At 34.7% G+C, this 16,339-nt stretch overlaps 1 protein-coding gene and 1 pseudogene across 9 annotated transcripts in view; both read left to right on the plus strand.

Moving 5' to 3' along the window:
* The window catches only part of ANKIB1 (ankyrin repeat and IBR domain containing 1), a 158,751-nt gene that overhangs the window by 108,230 nt on the left and 34,182 nt on the right, over positions 1 to 16,339 (plus strand). For all 9 annotated transcript variants that reach the window (XM_089917621.1, XM_089917623.1, XM_022585669.2 and 6 more), the window contains 4 exons: positions 1,062 to 1,179; positions 7,893 to 8,101; positions 9,273 to 9,361; positions 14,875 to 15,019. In XM_089917621.1, the coding sequence (XP_089773747.1) occupies positions 1,062 to 1,179; positions 7,893 to 8,101; positions 9,273 to 9,361; positions 14,875 to 15,019 (561 nt within the window). The remainder of the gene's footprint in view (positions 1 to 1,061; positions 1,180 to 7,892; positions 8,102 to 9,272; positions 9,362 to 14,874; positions 15,020 to 16,339) is intronic.
* LOC149748414 (small ribosomal subunit protein eS6 pseudogene) lies at positions 11,090 to 14,279 on the plus strand (annotated as a pseudogene).

Consider the following 16,339-nt stretch of genomic DNA (forward strand, 5'->3'; position numbering starts at 1 on the left):
CCTCAATGGTTGTTATTCTGATAAGTATTTGAGAATTTCTACTGCTTTTTAAGTTATGGTCTTTAGTTCTATGCTTACTGCAGTAAGCTGGTTACATCTGTTTAAAGGATTGAAATAGATATGTGTATCAATATTAATAATAAAAACACAGTATTGAATAAAAATAAAAGCAAGTTGCTTAGCGATATATTTAATGTTATGCCATAATATTATGATAGCTACAAATTAAATTCATCATAGTGATTGCTGTAAGCAAGGATGGGGAAAATTAGGGAAATGTAATGGGGAAAACATGTCACAGGTTATTTTAGCTTTTATAAATTTCTGAATAGTGAGACATTTGTGATTTTATTCCTTGTATGTTTTCTGTTAAATGCAAAGAAAAAAAAGTATAAAGGATAACAAAAGAATTTTAAAAACCTGAAATGATACAGTACCTTTATGAAGAAAACTAAGAAGCATTAACACTTGAGTAAACAGAGAGAATACATTTATGATAAGAAGTTGAATAGTATGTCATAATCACTTCTCTCCAAATTAATTAATAGGTATCATATAATCCCACTAGCAATCCAGATTGTATCTTAATAAGTGTAAATGTTGGTGGTTCAGTGATTAAAAGTGAGTCTAAGTGAAAACATGTATTGATATATTCACACACAATTGATTTGCAAAAAGAAAAGACTGGATAAAAGTACTTGAGAACTTTAATCATGACCATTGCTCAGTGGTGGGATTATAGATTTTTATTTCTAATTCATTTTTGTATTATTCAGATTTTTTAAACCATGAGTAAGATGGTTTTGTCATTATACTATGATTCTTTTGTTTTAGAATGATAAGGTACATGAGACTAGGCATCCACTTTCCATCTTAAAAAAGACTTGTTAGAGAGTAGTTTGAAGTCCATGATAGTGGAACATACAGAGCCTTTTTAACTTCATTGCCAAACTGGAACTGGAAGGTTAAATAAATGATAATCATATATATTTATTTATAGGCATTTAGAACTTCCTAATAGTATAATAGCCAATTTAACTTTGTTTTTCTTCTTTTTAAAGCCATATGAAGGATTAAGACCTCAGGATCTTCGTAGATTGAAAGATATGCTTATTGTGGAAACAGCAGACATGCTCCAGGCTCCACTATTTACTGCTGAAGCTTTACTTCGAGCTCATGGTAATGAAAGAAATGTGCTTCTGATAACACGAGTGCCTTTTGAAACTTTTCAGAGTTAAAAGGTGGCTATTTTAATGTTTTAATATAAAACAAAATAGTTTGCTAAACAAGCCTAAGTTCATTTTTGTGCAGTAGTTACTGCAGTACTCAGCATCCTCATAACATTTTGTATTTTGAAGTATAAACTAGCTACAAATCGTAGAGAGAAACAGGAAATTTCTTTTAAAAATTGAGCTACTAAATCAACTTATAGATTGTCTAATTTTAGAAATGTATCTGATTCAAGCAGGGTTGAGAGTTGGAATCCATAGTCCTAGTCCTGGTTTTAACATTAATTTTTACTAAAGTCAATTAAATAAAGTTAACTAACAGTTGTGTTATCAGTATTGTCAGTTGTATTTATTTTATGTAAAAGCTGTTTCTCACCATGAAATGCACAAAGAGAAATTTAGAGAGTCAAGGCAGGAATATGCTATTCCTTTTAAGGTGAGGTTTTTTGTATGTTTTTATTTTTTTGAGGACACTACCAGATTTACTTAGGAAAAGTGCTCAGCTTAAGTTCTCTGTGATACTTAGCATAGCCATTCTGGGAGTTGTTACATGCTGAGTTGGACCCTCTCATTGCACACTTGATATCTGACATTTTGGCTTATTTCAAAGAGGTTTTTTCTGATTTAGAAATGCTTTTTAAAGGTAGAAAGGTAAATGGCTATTCTCATCCAGTAATTTTGAGGCATACTGGTCTGTTTTAACTATAAATCTGTACCATCTATCCTAAAATAGAATGTCAACTTCCAAAAACTTTTATATAATGTTTTGATCAGAAGAAAATTTAAAACTGCATTTCATCATCCTTTGATCACCTCTGTGAATAATTTGGTATATAACCATCCAGAATCACTAACTTCAATATTGATATTTCCCAGAGTTCTGTACTTGACACTCTTTTCCACTTTATATACCAGTGGCTCTATATTTTAGTATAAATAAGGATAGCCTGGGAAACTAACCAGAGATTCCTAGGACGACTTCCATAGAGTCTAAGTCTTTAGGTGAGGGATGCAGCATAAAAACGTGTGTTGTAAACAAGCCTTACAAAGTAGACCGTTTTCTGAGAAACATTGCTGTGCACATTTATCTAATGAAACCAAGGGTTTCAAAAACCACCTAAATAATAAAGAATATATCTACCACCTGGCCTTAATAAAGTATTCAAGGCTTTATTTCTAAATGCCTTTTTAACATTTTCTCCTCAACCTAAGGATGTCCACACCTGAACTCATCATTTCTCCCAGTGTCTTGATAAATGGACTGCCACATTAATTTAATCACCCTAACTAGAAACTGGGAAGTCATACTTTCCTTCTTCATCTCTATTACATTTGGCCACAGTCTTATCATTTCTCTTCCTAAATATCTCTCATCCTCTCCCCATCCTCCCTAGCTCTTTCCATTCTCACTGCCACTGACTTAAATTCAGGTTGTCATTATTTTTCATCTAAATTGTAGTCTCCGCTGTTGCTATTCCTCTTCATCCTTATTCATTTTTTATATTGCATTTTAAAATTTTGAGCATGTAACTCCCCTGCTGAAAAACCCTTCACTGGCTCTCCACAGACTTAAAATATCCCAGCTCTTCAGTAGACCTTCATGACCAAGGCTTCTTTACCTGGGCTGTTAATTTTCCCATTTATTTACCCACTCCTGCTTGTCCTTATTAATCACTCTTCCAGGAAACCTTTTCTGCTTATGTGTTCCCAAGTATTCACTGAGAGCCTTCCTGTCTCTTCCCATTATATCCTGTGCATGTATGTGTCGTACACTTATAATACAATATTGTAATAATCTCTTTATTTGCTTTTCTTCTACATTAGCCTGGGAGCTCTTAGAGGACAGCTTTTTATTGTTTTTTGTTTCCACAATATCTGGCATCCCTTAAGCCCTCAGATCATAGTTACAAAATGAATAGATAATATATCTGAAATGTTATTTATATATTTTTAAATCCATCTTTTTATTATAAAACTATTTTTCTGCATTGCCATCTTTTAAAATTTTGAAGTAAATCCTTTGGGAAAAAAATTTAGACCTGGTTTCAAAAACGACATTGAGAAATTCAGAATAGTTTTTAAAATCTTAGAATTTAAAGATAAAATATTTTCCTCTTAGTAATAATACTTAACATTCGTAAAAACTTGCAAAGAAATACCAAATACCTTAAATTGTTTTTCTTTTGTGTGAGGTTCACAGCACCCCGTCCTTTGCTTGAGCTTTCAAATAAAGAGAGTGCATTTAAATATAACATAGAGCTGGCATAAAAGTGGAAGCTATTCATCTGTGAGGAGCTGTAACGTGACAGTTGTATTAGTTAGGGTAGGCTGGCTGCTGAAATGAAAGTATCGAGTCAAACACAGTAAACATTTATTTATTTATTTTGTGGTATGCGGGCCTCTCACTGTTGTGGCCTCTCCCGTTGTGGAACACAGGCTCCAGATGTGCAGGCTCAGCGTCCATGGCTCACGGGCCCAGCCGCTCCGCGGCATGTGGGATCTTCCCGGACTCGGGCACGAACCTGTGTCCCCTGCATCGGCAGGTGGACTCTCAACCACTGCGCCACCAGGGAAGCCCAGTAAACATTTATTAATCATAATAGTCTAAAGTGTTAGGAATGGGACAGGGGCTCTGCTCCACACAGTTACTCGGACTGACTGAGACTCTGCCATATTAACAAAGTAGCTTCTGAGGTTGCCTGGATTATCTCCATTCCAGACAACCAATCAGAAAGGAAAAAGTGTGGAGAAATAGGTGTGGGAAGTTTTTTGAGCCAGTCCTGGAAGTGGCATAAATCACTCCTGCACCTATTCCACTGACCAGAATTCAGTCACATGGTCACAGTTAACTGCAAGCAATAGTTCTACTCTGTAGAACTGTTGTGTAGTACTTATGGCCATTTCTGCCACAGGTATCTACATTCAGCTAAATTATATAATATATCATAATTCTAACTTACAATATTATATAGAATCTAAGGCTAACTTAACTAGTAATTGTAATTAAAACAAAGATTTTCTTCTCTGGTATTTACACATTGTGTCATCAAGTATTTTTAAATGATCACCTCCATTTTCATTCCATTGATATTTCCCTAAGTTACTTCTTTTATATAGTAGGGTCAATTCTAATAACCTGATATCTAACTGAATTTTATTACTTGACATTTGTCTATTCTGTGATAACTTTTTTGATAACTTAAGAGTTCTATATTTCAGTCTCCTATTAAGGCATATAATAGAGGCTAACACAGGTTTTCAGATGGACATCTCTTCTATATTGTTTAGGTAATATCAGTGATATTTTGATAATCAAATAAGATTTTCAGAGATAAACCATGCTAGTGAATAAAAAAGACAGTGCACAGAGCTGCAGTTTATACTAATTGCTGTCAAAATCCGGATGGGCTCTGTTTCAGAGCTATTAAACTGAACTATTTGTTAGATTTATAGATTGTTTCCTTGGTAACATTCATTCAGCTTTCCACAGGAAAATAGATTTAAGTATTATGTTATCTACTGTCAAATTTAGTCCCAAAGTAATGAGGTTGAAGACAGAAGACAGAAATGTTTGGCAGTATTTACTAAGTAGTAATTGAATTTTAAGGATGACTCTGTTAAGAATACAAAGGTCATTTTCTGAGCATTTCCTCAGTAATAAAAGTAACTTAATATAGTTCAAAGTTACCTAATGAGAAAATAAGTAAAATTTACTTACCTATTTTTTAAAATATGAGACCAAGGCTAGTTTGCTTGTCCTTAGAGTAAATGTATACTGAAGTATTTTTTAAATCTCCTTTGGAGACTCATCACTTCTATAGGTAATTAAACATCAGTAGTCCACACCTCCTCTCACTCTACTCTCTTCCTAGGAAATGACATCTTCTCCCACGGCTTCCATAGATACAGATTTCTCCTTCTAAAACTAGACTTCTGAGCTCTATACACTTATATATAACTGCCGATTTGAAAGCACCTCTAGGATATCTCAAAAGCCCCTTAATCTCATCATGTCTAAAATTAAAATCATGCTTTTAAACCTGTACCTGAGTCTCTGGTATTCCCTATTTACATAGATGGCAGCACCAGCCAACCAATGTGGAAGACCTGGGACAACAACTTTGACATTTCCTCTCCCTCAGACCCTATATCCCATTGTTACCAAATTTTCAGTCTCACGTCCCAGATCTTAACTTCTTCCTTTCTCTTCATCTCCACCGCGGCTAGCCATGGCCTTGGCTACCATAATCTCTCACTGGTATTTCCCAGTAGCCTCCTTTCTAGTCTACCTTTCCCTCCACTCTCACCCTATCCAATTTCTTTGTTATTCCATACTGTAGTCAGAATGATCTTTTCAGATCTAACCGTGACAACCTGTTCTTCCTAACCCTAAGCCCAGTTTTCACTGGCTTCCTGTCACTTCTAAACTGATGATAGGAGTATTATTAAAAAGTTCTACATGGCCTAGTCCCTGCCTGTTTTCAGCCTCACTCACACAGTGCTTCCCCTCTGGTCTCCATGCTCCAGCTACATTGACTTTTTAAATTTCACAAGGATGCTACCTTCTCTCCTACCATAAGGCCTTTTAGCAAGCTATGTACCATCTGTCTAGAATGTCTTTCCCTCTTCCTTTTACCCAGTTAGCTCCCACTCATCCTTCGGATGTCCACTCCAAGCCATGAGCTCCCTGAATGGGAGTCTCTACCTCTTCTTAATGGTGCTTCTGACAGTGATAATTTTTTTTTAATGTGTTGATTTTACTTAATGTCTTTCTCCCTACTAGACTCTAAGTTCCATGAAAGTAGGAATTATGCCTGTTTTTTCCTCCTGTTATATCCCTACAGCTTGACATAGTGTATGGCACATAAAAGACATTCAATAAATGTTTGCTAAATGAATGATATGATAGAATCCAAGCAGAAATTGTGCTGGAAAATATTTGTAGTAGATAAGACTAGAATTTAATATGTGTGTATATAAATTATAGTAGTTCTTTTTTCCATTTATGAAAAAGTATTATAGTGGAGATTTGAAAAATAATATTGTTCTAAGAAAGTTTAAACTTTTTAAGTAAGTACAAGTATACCTCATTTTATTGCACTTTGCTTTATTGTGCTTTGCAGATATTGCATTTTTTACAATTTGAAAATTTGTGGCAACCCTACATTGTCAGATGATGGTTAGTGTTTTTTAGCAATAAAACGTTTTAATTAAGGTACTATATAGTCTGTTAAGTGTGTAATAGCATTATAGCTAAAAAAACAATGTAGTGTAAATATAACCTTTATATGCACTGGGAAACCAAAAAATTTGTATGACTTGCTTTATATTTGCTTTATTGCAGTGGTCTAGAACCAAACTTGCAATATCTCCAAGGTATGCCTGTAATGTCCTATCAAAACACTCAGGTCCATTTAGCAACATTTCCTAGAATGCACTCATGTGCAGTGTTTTTCAGTTGTTGGATTTTTCTTCTTTTGTAATGACTCCTGTTTTCAGTCTTATCTTCCATCTCCCCAAACCACAATATAGTATACTGTAACTTTACAGAGCTGCTCATGTCTCTCCATTATATTTCTGTGCCTTTGCACATATGGAAACACACTGTACCTTCATTGCATGTCTGAATCATAATTATCCTGGTAAACCACCAAATATATTGACTTCATATGGTTGAAAAAAGTCTTATATAGAAAGTTTTCACAGTTATTTGTATTTGATTTATAAAATGATATAGAATGGGCCCATGGTAAATAATTGACTCATATTACTTTTGACCCTATGCTTTATTGGGCTGCAGTGGAAAGAACACAGGCTTTGGATTCACAGAAATTTGTTTCAAATCCTTCATATCTGTGTGAGCCTGGGCAAGTTGTGTAATTTCCCTGAGTCTTGGTTTCTTCACCTCAATAATGATTGAAAAGTTTGTTGGGAGGAGTAAATGAAATATATATATAAAACACCTGGGAAAATCATTGGCTATATCAGTTTATTGTTTTGAATGGGTTAGGTTTTTATGGCTCTGGACTTATAATAACATACTTCACTTGACTATTTTTAAAGTGTTTGTACTAGGAAGGTAACCTTTTTTTAGTTAAGCCAGAATCAGGCTCACTTAATGTGCAATTTATATCAAATTCACTAAAACTTTATAATCATAATCTCTTCAGAAGTTCCTTCTGCTTTCAAGCTGTTTATCAAATGATTTTTAGGACTTGTTGGCATTTTGACATGCTTATAGTTAGCTGTGTAATCATTTTACAACTTGACAGCAGTGAGGCCAATTGTGAAGTTACATATTATTCTTGAAAAAGTAAAATGGCTTAATCAAACCTATACCTATAAAAATTTAGTAAATTCCAATGACATGTGAGCCACCACTTTTGATTATTAGTAGAAATGACTGAAAATTTTGACCATATTATTAGATATTGACATGGTTGTAAGCCATGATAAATTATAAAACTTTAAATTCTGTTTAAAAATATGAATGATATAAAATCATAAACATTCATTTGCGATTACTATTTTGATACAAATAGTTTTTTTTCCATAGATGACCTATATCTCTCTAACTTATTCTCTTTTGTTATTATGAAGCCCTTAAAACATCACCATATTTTCTCTGTTATTTGAGAGATATCCATTCTATTTTTCTTAAAGATTGGGACAGGGAGAAATTACTTGAAGCTTGGATGTCCAACCCAGAGAACTGCTGCCAACGATCAGGTGTTCAAATGCCAACTCCACCACCAAGTGGGTATAATGCCTGGGACACACTCCCTTCTCCAAGAACTCCGAGGACTACACGCTCTTCCATCACCTCTCCAGATGAAATAAGTTTATCTCCTGGGGATTTGGACACCAGTTTGGTATGGTTTAGTATTCAGTGTACTTCCCATAGTTTTAGTTTTAATATTGTTTCATGGAACCTCTAGTCATAATTCTTGTAATTGAATCCTATACCCTACTTAAAAGGTTCAATTATTTCATGCTTTGGTAAATATTTATTATCACAGACTATTTTTGAGATCTCTGAATTACAGATTGAAAAACAAAAGGGGTTTCTTTTTCTCTTTTAAAACAAAACATAAGAGAATTTGGGAAAACCATCTACAATATTTTCACTGAAAATCTCCAATTGCTTAAAATTTTGAGCACACCATACTGAAATATTAAAAGTTGAGCTTGTGATAGGCACCTGAAACCCAAAGATATGAAAATATTTTTATATTTTTCTGAAGACATTTATCATATGTTGATGATTATGTATTTGTTTCAGTAAAACTTCTGGAGTTTGTCATCTGGATACATTTCCAAAATAAATATTTGCTTTTTATTGAGAAACAGTACTGCCATTGTGTGCATTTTTAATTGGCAAACCACTGTTACAGGAAATTTTTATGTTTCTCGAATGATTCAGCCACACAAAATATGTTATAAATATGAATGCACTTCAGATTTTATCTGGGCCTTCTTGGAAAACAGGATCCTACTTCTGTAATTCACATCTGTAACATTATAAAGGTAGTTATTGTTTAGAAGATACACAACTTTGTAGCATGGTTCCCTGGGTAGAAATCCTTAAATTGCTCCTCTGAATATCCTGAGTTGCTGTATTGAAAAAACAGAGTTACTCCGTTTTTGTAGATTTTCTGGGGTGCGTATAGGGTGAAGGACATGATATTGAAGTGGTTATTTTGCAAGGAGCAATTTGATCTTGACTTGAATAGATTGCAATGATTTGTTTCTTGTATTTCCTTTTCCAAACAAATAGTTGCTGACTAATTTAACACATACGTTTGGAATTTAAGAATTTCACTTTTGCATTAAAACATTTAAATCCCACAATAATTTATAATGAGATAAGCATGGTATTTGTTATCTAGTCAAAGGTAGGCACACTAACTTTAATTTCCCTTATAACTTTGAAACACTGTTTATAATTACTATGCTAGTATTTTTGCCATAAGCTAATGAACAAAGAGATGTTCTGTCTCCAAGGTATGACTTTGTTTAAATCATTTTCTTCTTCACTTCCAGTGTGACATTTGTATGTGCAGTATTTCTGTATTTGAAGACCCAGTGGATATGCCCTGTGGACATGACTTTTGTAGAGGATGTTGGGAGTCGTGAGTATATGTGCAGCTTAGTATTTCTTACTGCATGATAGCACTCTGATTTGGCAATAAAATTGCTTGCTTTCAGTATTTAATGATATGGATTATTTATATTGGTTTCAGAGTTACACTCAAATGTGTTATATTTTACTACTAAAGAATTCTGTTTTTATTTTGACATCTTCCTATCTGTTAATTTAGTAAAATTATTTAATTTAGTAAAATTATTTAATTTAGTAATTAAGGTTATTTTGCTTAATGTAAGGTACTTTGGGGAACAAAGCAGATGTAGGTAAATAAGTTTTCTCATCTATTGTAAATTTTAAGGCTGCACCTCAATATCAAGAATCAGTTTCTTATATCCCAAGATTGTTTAAGCATTTGTTTTTATGCTTTCTCTGAACTTTTTGTGACAAGCAGATAGCCTTGGAAATCTGTAAGAATATGGACGCTTAAAATTCCTTTTTAATCAATTCAAAGTTAGATGTCTCTGCTAAGCATGGTTGGTCTATATTACAAACTGAAATTTTATTTTCCTCCTCATGTTTATCTCTATTCTCCTTCCCATTACCTTGCCAAGATTTGTACTTTCTCACCATCCATTAATGTTGCTCTAATGTTGTACTTTTTGAGAGAGGTTTATAAACTAAATGAAGAAGATCAATATAATGAGCAATACGTTATCAGGTTATCTCTGGAGACACGTAAATCTAATGATTATGACCTAAGCAAAGCATATCACTAATACTTAAGAAAAAAGCTTTCAAACTGTTCTTTTTCGTAGAATACTAGGAACCAAGTATAGGAACTAGGGAATACCATGTTGCGTGAAAGAGCAAGAACCTGAGGAAATTTTCTGTTTTTTTTTTTTAATAACTGTCGTGGTATGGATAGCATACACTAAAACACATATTCAAAATAAATAATTCAGTAAGCTTTGACATACATATATACCCATGAAACCATTATGACAATCAAGATAATGCATATATCCATTACCACCAAAAGTTTCCTCATTTCTCCTTGAAATCCCTCCCACCCTTCTCTTTCCGCCTCCCTCTTATCCTTCCACCACCACCCTCCACCTCCCATCTGTAGGCAACCACTGATCTTCTTTCTGTCGCTGTGGTTTCATTTTGAGTACATTTTCTTTATCTGTTTTCCAAATTGGGATATAAGGGAAGATTATATTTGGATTTATATTTGTATAAATGGATTTGTATATTATATTTACATTATTTATTTGGAAGGGAAAAATAATCTGCTTTAAAAAAAATCAGAATAAGTAAGAATATCTGGTTGTTCTTTTTAAAACATAGATTAGACTCTACTCTGAATCTAATTAGATAGGATCAAATCAGTGCAGCTGATACAGATAAATTAGTTGGCAGAGGTCAGAACTCACGAAGCAAACTTTGAGCTGGTTCTGAGCACAGAAAATCTTCCACAGGTTTAGTACTTTATTTAGCTTAAAATTGTCAACTGTATTATATTAGGAAGTATTATCTGGGTTCTACCAAGGTTGTTACTGTTGATGTTGATTTCTCTGTGAAAATTGAGCCCCTCTAAGGGATTTACTTGAATTTTTTTGAACTTCCTTGACCTTCCTCTCCAAACTCCTATCACAGGAACCATCTCCCATACTTAATGGTAAGATTTAAATTTGAAAGATCTAATTATTGTTTTCCATGGTACCTTATCAGCCTACCTAGGATACTCCTCCTCTCTCCTACCAGGTAGTTCTTGTCAAATCAAGCATCAGTAAAACAAGTACCAGATTGAGTGACTCGTATGTGAATAAAACCATTTTAAAATTAATTGCAGTCCTTTCATGGGCATATAGAAAAACTCTTCAGTCTAAGAAGCAAGGAAGAATTTTTAAAGGTCCCTAGATAGTTTTGAAAACATCTTAATTTATCTTACTCTTCTCTACCCCCTTATCTCATCAGTCTATACAGATACTTTGAAGCATCTATGCCAAGGGCTTAAATGAAAGGGAAATTACTATTTTCTACCCAGCCTAGAATATCCTTCTTGCTACTGATTAGTTGTTGATTTACTAAGTGGTAACCTTCCTGTGCCTCAATTTCCTAAACTATAAAATGGTGACAGTGGTGAGTACTTTATAGGATTGTTGCCAGTTTATTGTTAAATGGCTTAATATATGGAAAATGCTTAGAACAGGGCCTGGCATATAGTAACCACTCAGTAAATGTTAGTTATTACCATCTTACTAAGCTTGATAATAAACAGTGGGAACTTACGATATAATCTGTGAAGCTGACCTACAAGATAAAAATATAGGTAAAGTTTGCCCCAGATTTCTCTCTTTTACTAACATTCATCAACTCTATGTTCTGCTTTTAAATTTAGTGAGAAATTCTATGTTGCTGAAAATTAGTAGACTGGCTCACAGAGAGATGATGCTTTCTTCAGTGAGGTCTTCTCAGTTCTGTCATTTAATTCCCCAGAGATAGTTAACCCTGCTCTGATGTATTTAGAATACATAAAATTCAAAAACATCATTATATAGTAACTATGTCTAAGTACGTTGTGCACTTTGACAGGGGACTATAATTATTAAGATAAATTATATCTAACTTTACAGGGAACCTATTCATAGCTATAAGGAAGAGAACCCTGCTATGTGAAAAAAGGAACTCTACAGTTAGCTATTCTCAAACTTTTAGTCTCAACATGCCTTTACACTTTTAAAAATTGTTGAGGACGTTTTTCACATAACTAGAACAAATAATTCTAAAATTTATATGGACATACAAAAGACCCTTCATGGCCAAAGCAATCTTGAGAAAGAAGAACAAAGCTAGAGTCGTCACACTCCCTGATTTTAAACTTTACTACAAAGCTGCAGTTATCAAAACAGTATGGTACTGGCACAAAAACAGACACAGATCAATGGAACAGAATAGAGAGCCCAAAAATGAACCCACACTTATATGGGCAATTAATCTGCAACAAAAGAGGCAAGAATATATAATGGAGAAGAGATGACCCCTTCAATAAATGGTACTGGGCGAACTGGACGGCCACATACAAAGAATCAAGTTGGACTACTCTCTCTCACACCATGCACAAAAATATATTCAAAATGGATTAAAGACTTAAATGCAAGACCTGAAACCACAAACTTCTACAAGAAAACATAGGCAGTAAGCTCTTTGACATCATTCTTAGTAATATTTTTTTGGATATGTCTCCTCAGGCAAGGGAAATTCACACTTCAAAAGTTTGTTTCGGGCTTCCCTGGTGGCGCAGTGGTTGAGAGTCCGCCTGCCGATGCAGGGGACACGAGTTCGTGCCCTGGTCCGGGAAGATCCCACATGCTGCGGAGCGGCTAGGCCTGTGAGCCATGGCCGCTGAGCCTGTGCGTCCCAAGCCTGTGCTCCGCAACGGGAGAGGCCACAACAGAGAGAGGCCCGCGCACTGCAAAAAAAAAAAAAAAAAGTTTGTTTCTTCAGGGCTTCCCTGGTGGCGCAGTGGTTAAGAATCCGCCTACCAATGCAGGGGACGTGGGTTTGAGCTCAGGCCCAGGAAGATCCGACATGCCATGGAGCAACTAAGCCTGTGCGCCACAACTACTGAGCCTGCGCTCTAGAGCCTGTGAGCCACAGCTGCTGAGCCCGCGTGCCACAACTACTGAAGCCCGCGCACCTAGAGCCCATGCTCAGCAACAAGAGAAGCCACCACAATGAGAATTCCGTGCACCACAACAACGAGTAGCCCCCACTCACCGCAACTAGAGGAAACCCACACACGGCAACAAAGACCCAACGCAGCCAAAAATAAATAAAAAATTTTTAAAAAGTTTATTTCTTCTTTTTCCATGGGAAATATTAATGATAAAACCCTCACTAAAATTTATGAATTCTTTTTTCTGTGCCAGGCACCATGTAAATATTTCACATACATTATATCATATAATCTGTATAACAACCCTGAGAAGTACATATTGTTATCTCCATTTTACATATAGCGAAATTGAGGCCCAGAACAGTTAAATGAATTGCTTAAGGTCATATAACTTGTTGGTGGCAGACCTGGAATTCTCTAATATAAAATCTTGCTGTTGCTCTTTTTCGTGGCGCCTCGGAGGCGGTCGGCAGCTTCAGAATGAAGCTGAACATCTCTTTCCCAGCCACTGGCTGCCAGAAACTCATTGAAGTGGACGATGAACGAAAACTTCGAACCTTTTATGAGAAGTGTATGGCCACAGAAGTTGGTGCTGACGCTCTGGGTGAAGAATGGAAGGGTTATGTGGTCCGAATCAGTGGTGGGAACGACAAACAGGGTTTCCCCATGAAGCAGGGTGTCTTGACCCATGGCCGAGTCTGCCTGCTACTGAGTAAGGGGCATTCCTGTTACAGACCAAGGAGGACTGGAGAAAGCAAGCGCAAATCTGTGCGGGGCTGCATTGTGGATGCCAATCTGAGCGTTCTCAATTTGGTCATTGTAAAAAAGGGGAGAAGGATATTCCTGGACTCACTGATACTATTGTGCCTTGTCGCCTGGGGCCCAAAAGAGCTAGCAGAATCCGCAAACTTTTCAATCTCTCTAAAGAAGATGATGTCCGCCAGTATGTTGTGAGAAAGCCCCTAAACAAAGAAGGTAAGAAACCTAGGACCAAAGCACTCAAGATTCAGCGTCTTGTTACTCCACGTGTTCTGCAACACAGACGTCGGCAAATTGCTCTGAAGAAACAGCGTACTAAGAAAAATAAGGAAGAGGCTGCAGAATATGCTAAACTTTTGGCCAAGAGAATGAAGGAGGCCAAAGAAAAACGCCAGGAACAGATTGCCAAGAAACGGAGGCTGTCCTCTCTGAGAGCTTCTACTTCTAAGTCTGAGTCCAGTCAAAAATGAGATGTTCTTAGAGTAACAAGTAAATACGATCAGACATCAAAAAAAAAAAATCTTGCTGTTAACTACTTAATTCACCTTGGGCTAGATTCCTGCCACTTTCCAGGATGCCTTTTCTGTACTACCTCAACTAGTGTGCCTAGAATAGGACATGAAACTCATTTTAATATTTGTCTAAATGAAATATAAGCAGAAAACCTTTTCTTCAAAAAGTTATGCTGTATTCCAATGCCACCTCAAAAATCTCTTGAATTATCTATGGTTTAATTCTGTACCATTGCTCTCTTTAATTTAAAGGTGTAGAATATTGAGAATTGAATATGACCTTTCTAAACCACTTATTTCTATTTTTAATGTTAAATATATTGTTTCAAATTTTTAAAGAGGATAAAGCAAACAAAGTTAAAGAAATTATAAAACATAGATCTGTATATAAATATTCATACATATATAATGAATGGTTGGGCAGGTAATAAGTGTTCAGTGTTTGTGAATTATATGAATTAATGTATTACAATTGATATTGCACAGTTTGTTCATTGGTATATTTTAATTATACTCTAACAGAAAATTCAGCATCAAGAAAAAATTCTTAGAATGTGCAAATTATATCCTTGCCTTTTTTCTATCAATTGATAATTTTAATAGGTTTTTGAATCTGAAAATTCAAGAAGGTGAAGCTCACAACATTTTCTGCCCTGCATATGATTGCTTCCAACTTGTTCCTGTGGATATCATAGAAAGCGTAGTTTCTAAGGAGATGGACAAACGATACCTACAGTTTGATATTAAGGTATGCTGCCAATTATCTGTGTGATTTCCAAAATTTAAATTTTATTAAACCTATATAACAGATTTTAATTTTTTTGTTTTATTTTTGAAAACAAAGTAATGGACTCTGACTTTGTCAGAAAAACTGCATAAAGGCATGGTGGCCTAAATTAAAGTTTTAAACTAAAGCATTATTTTATAATCATGATAGAAGTAAAAGCAAAAAGCCATAATAGTAGTTTACAAAAAAAATAAAACTATCGCTCCGAACTATTCATTGATTTGCATGTTGAACTTTTATAACTGATTGATCAAGATAACGTTCAAAGTAAATAGGAACTATTTTAAATTTTCCAGAAGACATATTTTTACTCCTCAGTGTAAATATTTAGAAATAAAGATTATCAACTTGGAAATTTATGGATTTTTTAATTTCAAGTAATAGTTTCATAAAACAAATTATAATGTTTATTTCATCTTTTTTTCCCCATCTTCTTTTTCACCCAGGAGTTATTCAGAAGTATACGCAAATCTTTGTGTGATTTAAAAGTTACATTTTAACTGTCTTGTTCAGATTTTTTTATGGTCTAAACCCTAATACATGGACTTTTAAAAAAGAAGTCCTACTGTTTCTTTAACATAGAAAGCATCTTAATATTGACTTTTTTTTTAACATTTTTCTTTTTTTATTATTGTGGCAAAATACACATAAACTTTACCATTATAACTAGTTTTAAGTGAACTAAGTACTTTTACTTTGTTGTGCAACCATCACCACTCTCCATGTCTAGAATTTTTTTCATCATCCCAAACTGAAACTCTGTTCCCATTGAACGCTAACTTCCCATTCCCTCCTCCCACAGCCCCTGGTAACCACTGTTCTGCTTTCTGTCTCTATGTCTTTCACTATTCTAGGCATCTTATATAAGTGGAATCACACAATATTTATCCTTATATGTCTGGTTTATTGCACTTAGCATAATGTCTTCAAGGTTCATTCATGTTGTAGCATGTATCAAAATTTCCTTTCTTTTTAAGGTTGAATAATAGTCCAATAATGTATATACCACATTTTGTTTATGCATTCATTCATCCATGGATATTTGGGTTGTTTCTGCCTTTTGACTGCTGTGAATAATGCTGCTATGAACATGGGTGTACAAATATCTATCCCAGTTCCTGCTTTTAATTATTTGGGGTATATATGCAGAAGTGGAATTGCTGGATCATATGGTAATTCTATGTTTATAATATTGATTTTTATGTATTATTAGAGTACCATTTAGAAATTTACTGTTCTGATGCAACTAATAATCACAAGATTCTATTTATAAAAATTATT

Source organism: Delphinapterus leucas, chromosome 9 (genome assembly GCF_059928025.1).
Source record: "Delphinapterus leucas isolate spDelLeu-1000000601 "Yukka" chromosome 9, BTC_Dleu_Yukka2, whole genome shotgun sequence".
Lineage (NCBI taxonomy): Eukaryota > Metazoa > Chordata > Mammalia > Artiodactyla > Monodontidae > Delphinapterus > Delphinapterus leucas.